At 36.5% G+C, this 13,259-nt stretch overlaps 1 protein-coding gene across 3 annotated transcripts in view; it reads right to left on the reverse strand.

Moving 5' to 3' along the window:
• Positions 1–10,982, reverse strand: part of LOC143029296 (uncharacterized) — a 31,373-nt gene extending 20,391 nt beyond the window's left edge. For 2 of the 3 annotated variants that reach the window (XR_012966813.1, XR_012966812.1), the window contains exon 1: positions 10,000–10,982. Coding sequence is in view for 1 of the 3 variants with exons in the window: in XM_076192036.1 (XP_076048151.1) it covers positions 10,016–10,888 (873 nt within the window). In the remaining 2 variants the exon portion in view is untranslated. The remainder of the gene's footprint in view (positions 1–9,999) is intronic. The other variant, XM_076192036.1, reaches the window with a different exon arrangement.
• Between the last annotated feature and the right edge of the window lie 2,277 nt (positions 10,983–13,259).

Here is a 13,259-nt window from a genome sequence, read left to right on the forward strand (position 1 = left end):
TCCCCTTCCCGTAAAATACAACTAGGTAAATACACACACACACACACACAAAAAAGGATGAACTGGTCCAATAAATATACATTAACCCACTTTGGGAATTGGTGGTGTTTTATTATGTCCTGGGGGGCCAATTCCTGAAGTGGGTTTATGTCCTCGGCCCAAATGGCCACACAAGTGGCAGTTGGCAAGTGCTGAATAAGAGACCTAGGTGTAATAATTTCCACACATTTACTTACCAAGGAATGAGAAGATGGGTCCTTAATATACCATGATCATATAGCCAAGAAACTCAGAAATTTACTTAAATTCACTAGATTTTGTCCATTGCCATGAAATCCACTAAATTGGGGTCCATTAAATTGAGGACTGATTGTATTCTTATTATTATTCATGCCATGTCATGGGTGACCATGCTGAGGACAGCTCTCAAGCCAGGCTAGGCTTTGGGAGGGTATGTTTGGGGCACTTCTCCCACCCTATAGATGCAACTCAAAAAAAAAAAAATAAATAAATAAATAGAATAAAAAATAAAATAAATAAAAATAAACAAATAAACGTGCTTTTTCTTTTATAAAAAAACATGTTTTTTATAGATTTTTTTTTTTTTTTTTTTTTTCCAGCTCCTGCCACTTATCCACCACTACTACAACCATAGCCATCAACCAGCAGGGATTCTACTGCTTCGAGCAACATCCCTACTTTCCAGCTTGAGTCGGATGATTCAGAAACAGAATATTCTGAGGGCTCAATTGATGAACCGCCCAGCCCCGGCAGCCAGCCCCAGATTTCCCCATCTGATATAGAGGTGCCTGAAGAGGAACAGCAGGAACCTCAGGACTTGGATTGATGGAGTCAGAAGTTCAGAGCCTGAACTATATCTACAATGTCTGAGTCTGATGCATGTTCCTAGGAACTTCCCCCACTCCAGGGGATGGTCATGAGAGAAGGCTCCATTTGCTCCTATCCTTGCACACTCTTCTCGCCTTTTCCAGGCCCACAGACCATGATTAATTTGTGCATACCTTATTGTATATCCTATTTTATGTGTATGTTTAACTATTCATGACAAGGAAATTTGGGGTGTTTAATCTTTGAAGATTATACTAAGAGTAAATTTTGTAAGGTAGACATATTGGCCCATATACAGTATCTACACTTGTTGCAGCATCTGAGTCCTGACTAAAAAAAGTCAATTACTTGTTTATTCTTATACTGTGTCTGATGTCTCTTTGGATAAGGTAGATATGCACATGTGGAGGGACGAATCAAGTACTGTACTTACACCTGTTTTCATATACTTGATATTTAATATCTGAAGAAATTTGGATGCTAAATATATATATATATATATATATATATATATATATATATATATATATATATATATATATATATTTTTTTTTTTTTTTTTTTTTTTTTTTTTTTAACTTGTGGCTATTATTATTATTATTTTTTTCTTGCATCACTATCCCACCCCCTTTCCCACATGGGGTGAGCTGAGCAGATCCTGAATGGGGCTGTTCAGCTGCCTAGGCTGCTGCTGGGCTGTGTTACTCCCTTGGTAAAATATCTGCAGAGGTCCACCACACCCCTCTGATAAAAAGTATCAGAAATCTATGTTCTATAGTGTGATTCATGTGAATCTCATATTGATTTCAGTTGCAAATCACACACTATTTTCTTTTCTTCTTTACCCATCTACTCTGTTAGTACAAAAATGTGCATTTTAGTAGAAATAACACCATTATTGCTAGTGTTAGTGATTTATTTAGCTGTGTTTTGCAACGGTGGGGTGGGGGAGCAAATACCCTTTCCTGCCACAGTAAGTAACTAATTTCTAAAATACTATATGATACTTGTCTTTCTCTTCCCTCCACTATTATTGTTTCTGTGGATAACCAAGGGCACATACATTGCATTACATTACACTGTCAAAGAAAATTCATATCATGAAAACCATACATTTACAGAAGATTTTCATTTGAGAAAAGTTGGTGTAATTAATAAGTTGAGTTAATCTAGAACATAAAAAATGACAAGGCATATGATGAACCTCTGTGAAAATAATACCATTGATCCTGTACTGTACTGTACTGTACTACCCAGAAATAAAGAAGAAATTATCTGGAGTCAACTGGCATGAGAAATTTGCCAATAAGTCAGCCAATGAAATGTGCTAAGTACTTTCAAATTTGCAAGTTGATAGAACAATATGTACCAAAGCCTCTAGTCAAAACAGTGACACCCAAACAAAATAGTGAAACCCAAACCAAAGTGGATGACAAAGTATCTGTTTGGACATGAAGGAAAGGGTTTGGAAAAGACTTAAAACAAGGAAAACAAACCTATGTGCAGCATTGTATAGAAGAGACAGAAATAAACCACAGCAGCAGTGAAAATGCTAAATGGGACTTTCAAAAGATTGTGTGAAGACATTAAGTCTAAATCAAAGCACTTCTGGAGTTTTGTCAGGAGTAACACAGACCTGAAAGCAAAGGTGTTCCAAGTTAAAAACAAAACAAAAAACAAAAAAAACAAATGGCAAAATGAGCTATGGATAAGGAGAATGCCAATGAATTTAATCAGGCACTCCAAGGAATTTTTGAGAGAAAAGACCAACACATTCATTATAGGATATAATGGAATGATAAATGATGTCAACATCTCAGAATGTAAAATTATCTTTTGAAACACCTTGATGTGAATAAGGTGATGGGACCTGATGAAATACATCCTATATTGTCAAAGGGATGCCACAATGAGTGACCCTACCAGTGACTCTCCTAGTGAAACAATCTTTAAACATAGTAGTAGTTCCAACACCCTGGAGAACTGTCAAAGTATGCTCTATCTTTAAGAAAGGAGACAAACTACACCCACTCAATTACCATCCTGCTGCTCTTACCTACATGTTATGCAAACTGTGTGAAATTTTAATTCAAGAAGTCCTAGTGAAACATCTAAAAGATAACCAGTTACTTTGCAACAGTCAACATGGATTCAAACAGAAAGATATGGATCAAAAGGTCTCCTGTCGGCATGCTCTGCCTTTGTAATCCTTTGTAAGGAGCACATTAACCAACATGCTAACATATATGTAGACCCTGACAGCTGAAATTTATAATCAGTCAATATAATTGAAAAAAGGCATTTGACACTGTCCCTCACACCAGGTTATTGATAAAGCTCAAAGTCTACAGAACTAAGGGTAATATCTTGAATTAGATCAAGGCATTTCTTTCTAATAGAGAGCAGATGGTTGAAAAAACTCCATTTACATCTGGAGTACCTTACGGATCTGTGTTGGGACCTGTTTTGTTCCTGGTACAGTATTTGTAAATGATCTGGTGGACGAACTTGAATGCCCCACTCTTCTTTTTGCTGATGATGCTAAGATTTTTAAGGCACTAAAATCTGATGATGATATTCAGGTCATGCAAAGAGATTTTAACAGGTTAAAAGAGTGGAGCAGGAAATGATTATTGGAGTTCAATGCTGAGAAATGTGAGATGCATATTGGACACAGAAACCCTGAATTTCAATATGAAATGAATGGGGAAGAATTGAAATCATCAGGTGACTAAAAATTTGGGAGTTTTTGTCTCATTGAACCTTAAATCAGGGCAACATATTGCTAAGGCAGTGGCAAAAGGTAGCAGGATGGTTGGCCTTATTAGGAGAAATTATTCATACACAGCCATTAAGATGTGGAAGACAATATACTGCTCCTTAGTATGGCTGCACCTAGAATATGTGGTGCAAAGTTGTTCCCTTATTATAGAGAGGTCACACTGGAATTGGAGAAAGTTAAAAGACAAATGACAAAATAAGTTCCAGAGAAGACTTTAATTATGAGGACATGTGTGAAAAAATTGGACTCTCATTAGAAAAATGAAGGCAGAGAGGAGACCTTATTGAAACGTATAAAATCTAGAAAAGGATGGAGAACATTGACAGAAGTGTCTTCTTTGAGTACAATGAAAGCAATACAAGATCCAACACATCCCAGATAAGGAAACATGAGCACTGGAAAACTTTAGCTTGAGCAAATTCATTGAGTGTAAGGGTTGTGAATTTATGGAATGAATGGTGGTCAGGAAGGCACTGTAGGAGGTTTTCCAGATATATGGGATTGGGGGAAAGCAGCTATGGGTAGTCAAGAGTTTTTATGAGAGTAAAAGCTTGTGTTAGAATGGGAAATGGAGAGAGCGAGTGGTTTGAGATAAAGGTGGGACTGCATCAGGGCTGTGTCATGTTGCCTTGACTGTTCAATGTGTATATGGAAGGGATGGAAGGGGGGATGGAGGAGGTAAAAGCAAGGGTAATGGGCAGGGGACTAGAGATGGTTAATGAAAATGGAGAAAAGTGGGAGGTGAGCCAGTTGTTGTTTACTGACAACACTGTGTTTGTGGCAGAGCATGAGGAGGTGATTAAGGAAGTTAGTGATGGAGTTTGGGAAGGTATGTGATAGCAGGAAGTTGAAGGTAAATGTGGGTAAAAGCAAGATGATGAGATGTACAAGGGTAGAGGATGGCAGTAAGTTTGGAAATAAGTCTAGAAGGAGAGAGGCTGGAGGAAGTGGATAGCTTTAGGTATTTGGGGTTGCATGTGGATGGAAAGGAAGGAGTGGAGGTAAATTGTAGATTAACCCCTTCGATACAATGATGCCTTCGTAGGGGTCATGAGGAGCAAGTGGGTACGCGAGGATGCCAATGTCGGTGTCTTGATTATATTTATTGTAGTTGTACCTGCGTGACCCCATACTCTGTAAACTGGCTTCATCATAATTTCTATGGTTATCAAAATTCACGGGTGAAAGAGAACGAGCTAAATACAGCAGTAACTTTATCTTTTATAATGTGAGTATTATGACACAACATCGCACGTCTGGCAGCTAATGCTGCCCGCGAGATTTTGGCCCGGAGTGAAGGGGTTAAGAGAAGTATGTAAATGCCTTGGGGGATTAAAAATTGTTATGAGAAATAGGCATCTGGGAATTGATGCAAAGAGGAGATTATATGATGGGGTGATTGTGCTGACAACACTGTATGAGGCAAAGACTTGGAATTTAAGAGAGGCAGAGAGGAAAAGTCTAAACATGTTTGAGATTAAATGTCTGAGAAATATGGTAGGGATTACTAGGCTGGACAGAGTAAGAAATGAGGTGAGGAGGAGAGCAATAGAAAAGGAGATGGCAGATAGGGCTGATGAAAAATTATTGGGATGGTTTGGACGCATGAAAAGAAAGAATGATGAAAGAATAGTAAAAGAGGTGTGGGGGGCAGAGGTGGAGGAAGTGAACTTGAGGAGATGACCAAGAATGAGATGGATGGATAGGATGAAGAGGGCATTGAACAAGAGGGGAATGTCTGTTGAGCAAGGGAAAAGGCAGGGTATAGGGATAAATGGAGAGTGGCTATATATAGATAATACCATTAGGCAAGGAAGAGAGGGGCAGGGGATAGGGTTGGTAGGGGGTGTTTGTGTGTTAATGACATTTTAACGCAGCCCAAAAAGATTTCCCCCAATCTTCTCTTTTTCTGCATGAGGGGACACAGAGGGGGGGGGGTCACCAATTAAGTGAAATGGCTTTGCTGTGGATGTACTGAGCAGTAGGCAGGATACAGGGATGACTCATCATCCACGAGGAGCTAAGATGAGAGGGGGAAAGGGTGGTGAGTGGGAGTAAGTATGTACCTTTGACTTACCTACTTCCCTTATAAGGGGGAAAAAGCACTCGGTATATAGATAGACTTCCCAAGGATGGTATCACTGCCCAAACAGCAAATTTAAGGAAAGATTCAATCAGTGTCATTAAGGAGATACCATATAGAGATACCATATACAAGTACCAAAGAAATGTTATCATCAGTGATGTAGATTAATGATATCAACAAACAATATGACAATATGTACCAAAATAAAAATAAATATTACCATCAGTGATGTTGAAACTTAAAGTGTACAAAATCTTGTTAACTGGTAAAATTTATTAGATTGTCATCTTTCACACCCAAGATGTGTTAGATATGGGAGTCACAGTTATCTCGAATTATGACAAAAGAAACAATATAGATTTAATATATCTAGACTTTGCAAAAGCTTTTGATACCGTCCCACACGAAAGACTACTTACTAAACTAGCTTTGCATGGAATAAGTGGTAGCCTATTAGGTTGGACTAGTAATTTGTTGAATGGTCGAAAACAGAGTTGTTTTAAATGGAAAAACTTCTGGATGGAAAAGTGTTGCAAGTGGAGTTCCTCAGGGTTCTGTTCTTGGGCCACTTCTATTCATAGTATATATAAATGATATAGACCATGGACTAAAATCTACTGTTTCCAAATTTGCTGATGATACAAAACTGTGCGGAGTGGCAAATGATCACTCAAACCAATTAGATATTCAAGAAGATTTAGATCAATTACAGCAATGGTCTGAAAAGTGTCTAATGAAATTTAACACAAGTAAATGCAAGGTAATGCACATAGGTAAAAATAACAGTAAGTACGATTACAAGTTATTTGGAAATTCGTTAACAAAAGTGGATAGTGAAAAAGATCTCGGCGTAATTATCAGTAACGACCTCAAATCATCCAAGCAATGTATTTCAGCCTCTAAGAAAGCAAATAAGATTCTGGGACTGATTGCACGATCTTTTGATTTCAAAAGTCCATCACTCATTAACAAGCTATATAAATCGTTAGTTCGTCCACATTTGGAATATGCTGTTTCCGTATGGTCACCGAATCTCATTAAAGACATTGACAGACAGGAAAAAGTACAACGGCGAGCCACAAAACTGATTCCAAATATCAAAAATAAATCATACAAAAATTGACTAAAGCACATGAATCTGTTTTCCCTAAAAAAGCATAGACTCAGAGGTGACTTGATACAGGTCTTTAAGATTTTAAAGGGAATTGAGAACATCAAAAGTGACAAAATTTTCACATTGAATGAGAATCAGACAAGAAACAATGGTCTCAAACTGTCTGGAAATAGGTTCAATTTGGAAGTAGGTAGAAACAACTTTGCCAACTATGTAGTTAATGAATGGAATAAACTTCCTGCACAGGTAGTGCAATGTACTTCAGTTCGAAGCTTTAAGAATCATTTAGATAAATAAAGTAAGATGCTGTAATGATTATAATTTATCTTATATTATTTGTTTTTGTTTTGCTATCATTTGTCTGTGATTTTCATTTATTATTAGTTATATGTTAATTTATTATTTACTATTTACCTGTTTGTTTATTATTTTAACTATACCTATGCATTTATTTATGTATTTTATTTGTTATTTACATTATTATAGTTTTTATTTATTATTTTATTATTATGATTTTTTTTTTTTTTTTGCATCCGACTTAGATATGGATCAAAAGGTCTCCTGTCGGCATGCTCCGCCTTTGTAATCCTTTGTAAATTGAAATAGGTAAGTTTGCCGTGTAAGTTCTGACTAACAGCTTCCAGAGATCACCTCTTCTACCCCCACCATGATGCAACATCACCAGAGGACTAATAATTAATTGTTAATTGGAAGAATGAGCTTGGTATTATTCTAGTTGTACACATCTATGCGATATAGCATTAGAAAATTAAATATTAATTTTGTAAATGAATACATGAACATAATATGCGATTTTCTTGGAAAAAAAAAAATGCTAGAAGCATATTTACTAATGAATGAAGACGCTAGGATATGGTATGGACGCCATGTCAGTCCAGTCACTATCAGATGACGGCTTTCATGTTGTGGACCAGGTGTTCTCCAACTCCAGGTGACGTTAATAAGTGCTGTTACAAATGCAATAGGGCTTCCTTGGACTTTATGAGAGAACATGGGGTTCTGCCATTGTCTGTTAATTGCCCAAGGTACAATAATAATCAGGCCGTCAGCATCCATGACAACGACAACGACCTGCATGATCTTTTCAATTTGAGGAACCGAATGACTAAACATTGGTTAGGTTAGGTTAGAATAGACTAATTTATTGTTTCATTTCTTTGACCTCGGCACCTATCAAAACAAACATAGCGTATCATTCAACCACCGTGACTTAGTTTGTTAGAAAATAGGTTTTAGCAACTTTTTTGTTATTGATTTCTGCCAAGAAAATTGCATATTACGTTGATCTATTACAATTTTCAAAATTGATAATTAATTTTCTATTGCTATATCATAGGTGTGCACAACTAAAATTTTACCATGAGCTTAATGTTAGTGGGAGAGACAATAACTAAATATACATGCAATCTGAATCACTTCACTCTTGGCATAACCCTGAGGTCATGAGGTAGCAAATTGTTTCCCTTCAAAATGCTTTTGAATCCTGTTTTACAAATTTGCCTCTCTCTTCTTTGGTATGAGTTAGGACAGACAGGGTTGCAAGAAATAGGATTCATAATACATACATACATATACCAAGGCTTTTTTCCCCCTTACCAGGGGGGTAGCCAAAAAGGACAAGGCACAAAAACATTCCCACCCATTTCATCCCCGAAGGATTCATAATAGGTAACAGAAACTTAACCCTAGAAATTAAAAAAATACTACATTGTCTTGACAGGCTGTAATCAAATCACTGCACCATGAGTAAATAGTAAACCAGTATGAAACTGTAAAATTAAAAAAGAGCAGCATCCAAATCTTAGAAATGAAATCCCTAATATACACATGTGCTCTCAATTTTTACAAACATATAACACTAAATTAGGTATTTTTTGAATTGCACACCTATGCTGTATAGCATTAGAAAATTAAATACTATTTTTGTAAATTATAATACATCAATGTAATGGATATTTTTCTTGGCAGAAATCAATATCAGAAAATATTGCTAAAAGCTATGCAGAAATGAAAGAATTTGCGTCAACTCCTTTAGACGCCATATTTGTTTTGATAGATTTGATGGTCAGAAACGACGATGACAACCTGATGACCTCTAGAATTATGGATATCTCTTTACTAAATGCTAGCTATGATAGGTAAGTAGATTAGGTTAGGTTAGAATAGAGAAATTGGTAAAATTTTACTTTCGATCATTGTAGGAATATAGCAATACAAAATTAAATAGTAATTTTGTAAATTAAAATGTATCAACGTAATATGCAATTTTGTGTGCGGAAATGAAAATAAAAATACGTTGCTACAACAGATTTCTTAAGTAACGAAGTCGTGTACGACGAATGGTACGCCATGTTTGTTATGGTAGATTCCGACGTCGGAGAAATGAAAGGACGATAAATTTCTCTCAACTAAAGTAAACTAAACTAAACTAAACTAAACTAAACTAAACTAACCTAACCTAACCTAACCGGTATAATTTTACTTTCGACCATTGGAGGAATATAGCCATACAAAAGCTGAGAGAGTGGTTGAAAAGCCCGCCAACGTCTCTCACGACGACGACGACCAGCCGGATGATATCTAATTTGCAGGTAATGATTTATTAAACACAGGTTAGGTTAGGTTAGGTTAGGTTAGGTTAGGTTAGTTTAGTTTAGTTTTAGACAAATTTATCGTCCTTTCATTTCTCCGACGTCGGCATCTACCACAACAAACATGGCGTACCATTCGTCGTACACGACTTCGTTACTTGAAATCTGTTGTAGCAACGTATTTTTATTTTCATTTCCGCACACAAAATTGCATATTACGTTGATACATTTTAATTTACAAAATTACTATTTAATTTTGTATTGCTATATTCAAACAAAGGTCGAAAGTAAAATTTTACCGAGAAATTTATCATACTTCAAGTTCTTCAACCTCCACCTCTACCAAAACAAAGATGCTGTCTCAAGTAGTCGAAGCAACTATATTTGTTTGTTTATGGCTTTTGACAAATTTTTCTATTATTGATTTCTGCAAAGAATAACATATTTTACATTGATATACTATAATTTCTCAAATTAATTTTCTAATGATACATCACATAGATGTGCAATTCTAAAAATTTACTTCAACCTTCCCATTTCAAACAACAGAATATACCTTTTAAAGAGATGTATTAACATTTGAACTTGACAGCCTCTTCAATAATCTTCAATCTCTTCTCTAGTTCATTATTTGTTTCCTTTAACATTTTCAGTTCTTCCTTGTAATAATTCTTTTCTGCAATAGCTTTCTCAAGACTTTCACGCAACTCTTCCATTTCTTCTTTCTTCCTTAGTCGATTAATACGTGCATTAACTGCATTCAAACGTTTTTTCTCTCTTTCTTTATCATTGAACTCTGGCAATTCATAAGCCTTGAGCTTCTTCCTTTGCCTTTGCTTTCCTCGGTAGTTACCATTACTATGACTAGGGTCTTTAGGCAAGATTGGTACAACTTGGTGTGGTATAGTGGGCTTCACATTACTGCTACCAGGTGCATTTACATTCAAAACTACAGTATGAGTAGGGCAATCAATAGTATCTAGCACAACTGAAGCAGGGGTTCCCTGGTTGTTCTCGTCTATACTGTCAACATCAAAGGGCTGCAATATTTGGAATTCATTCTTTTTTGAACACCCACTTCCATTTTGCATTATAAAATCAAGTGCTTCATTCCAAAGGGGTACTTCATCACCAGTGCTATTAATGGTATCAGATTGTGTGCTATCAGCTGTTTCATTTGTAGTCATCTGGTTCATACCCAGCAAGTCTACAGCATGCTCGGCAAACAAAGCATTATTTTTGGATTCTTCTACCCCTGCGTTATCCGTATGAATATCAGTAGAGGAAACCTGAGCAAGTTCTGACATCACAGCTTGGGGCTGGTCAAGTTGCTGACCATCCAGCATGAAGTCCAACCCATCAAGCATAAATACATCCGTGACACAGTCACTGATTTCTGGTAGGTTTAATGACAAGTCATTGTCACAATTTTCGGAGTCTGCCATCTTATGCCACACCTAAGAAATTCTCAACGTCCACCTTTGACAACTCACAACCACGACTTGTTTTGGTCATGTGACGGGAAGCACTTACAGAACCCAACCAATCACAACGCTTACAAGTGTAAACATATCAAAACGTTCGGCTTCATCCACCAATAGGATGTCGATATTCACTTTTTATCAACCCAAAATATTCTAGAAAATTATGGTATTATAAAAGCACTAACATTTCCATTACGATTGTCGCTATTCAATTTATGTGTAATACCCCTTTAGTAAGGATGAAGTCAGAAAGTCCCGAATAACCCGTTATACCAGACGAAGATTCATTTAAAGATTTCATCATCATAAGCTGGCTAGTGGGAGCAAAGCCTGGTAGCCAGTGCTTCCACTTTTAGGGTAATTACCCTATTTTAGGGTAATCAAGCCTATGCTCGGGTAGAGTTTAGGGTATTTTTTTTTTTTTTTTTGTAATTGAGCAAATTTTGGGGTACAAATAGAGAATCTAGGACAATCAGACACATTCACATTCCTTTAGAACAAAACCAATTTAGAATATTTTTTTTTTTGTCTTTTCGACATTGATAAATAACGAATATATGAATGTAGGACAAAATGTCCCCGGACAAAATGTCCTGAAATCTGCACACCTTGGACAAAACGTCCTCAAATTCTTTTTTCAAAAAATTTGTCAGATGTGTTTTACTTTATTCCTTTATATGTTTTTTTGTGAATTTTTGTTTTTTAACTTGATTTTTTATAGGCATACAATATAAGTCCAATAAAGCATAATTGTGTGCCGTAATTGTACTCATAAGGTGCTTATCACACCTCTTTCACACCCCCATTGCTTGGTTAACACCTCAGATGTGCTCTAAATTTGCTCACAAAGTGTTTGTCACACCTCTCTTACACATCTGTGCCTGGTTCACACCTCAGATCTGCTCAGATGTGCTCAAAGTTTGATGCAGTCCTCCTCCAGGATGACCGTGGTGTCCGTCAGAACAAGCGGTCGAAGCGGTGCTACATCGAGCTCCAGGTTCGCCTCTATAACCTGGTGACCGACTACAAGGAGGGCAGGAAGACCATCCCAGAGTTCCTGCGTGGCATCAGTCACAACCTGCGTGGTGGCCAGCCCAACGTCTAGGCCATCTGTATTATATATTATATATGTCCTGTATTATATGTGATATGTATTTTATATTATATGTGATATGTACTGTGATTTATCATCTTATATGATTTGTGAGATGTACTGTGATTCATCATTGTGATATTTAATGAAATATCAAATATCAAATATTACTGTATTTTGTGTTTATATATAGACATTCTCCAGAATTTAAGGGTTGATATAAAACCACAATCAACTATGACCCAAAATGTATAAACAGTTGATAAAAATCAATATTTGTTGAAAAAAAAATTGGGACCTTTTGTCCTAAATATTGGGGACATTTTGTCCCGGGGGTGCAGATTTCAGGACATTTTGTCCGGGGACCTTTTGTCCGTTCCCCCGAATATATATGATGGACAGGCATGATAATGTTCTATCCAGTAACTCCTTGGCCTTTTAAATTTGTGGAGCTTATTCCTAAATCTCTTGTGGATGTAATTAATGCTTTACCACAATTATCAAAATTTGTAGACAAGCAAAAGCTAGATGATGAGTGGAGATCTCATTAATTAGTAGATGGATTATCCAAACATATTTCTTGTGATGAGTACAGGAACATGTTTTTTAACAAAAGAAATGCAGCTGGAATTATATGCTTTCCCAACCTAAAAACTGGGATCAGTAGCTTACTGTCGCTGCCCTTTTCAAATGCATCTGTTGAAAGTTTTTTTTAGCAAACTAAATTTAACCAAAACATCCCAAAGGAACAGTCTGAAAAATGAAACAATCTGTGGGCTCATGCACACAATTTACCACATGAAGAACAATAATGCAAAAGCAAATACCTTAATTATTGACGAAAGTTTACTTAGCTGTTAGAAATGTGAAAAGCAGTGCTACTTGCAAAGAATGTGCTGCTCTAAGGGGAGAACCTAGCTCCAGTACTTTATAAAATAGCATGTTGCACCTATTTGGAACCAGGAGTTCTGTCTTTATTTTCTGGATTACGGTCTCCAGTACTTCATAAAATAACATGTTGCACCTATTTAGAAGCAGGATTTCTGTCTTTATTTTCTGGATTACGCTCAGTATTGTACTTGTTATTGTTATAGAAATGCCTAAATCTTTACATAAAGGTGACTTTGACTTACATAATACTGCTTAAAAGTGGCAGTTTGCCGACAAGATTGACGAGATAAACACCATATGAGGACGGAGCCTTTTTTGTACGACGTTTCGCTTATTACAGCTTTTTCA

This window comes from Oratosquilla oratoria, chromosome 10 (genome assembly GCF_046742065.1).
Source record: "Oratosquilla oratoria isolate Oo_2021 chromosome 10, ASM4674206v1, whole genome shotgun sequence".
Classification (NCBI taxonomy): Eukaryota; Metazoa; Arthropoda; class Malacostraca; order Stomatopoda; family Squillidae; genus Oratosquilla; species Oratosquilla oratoria.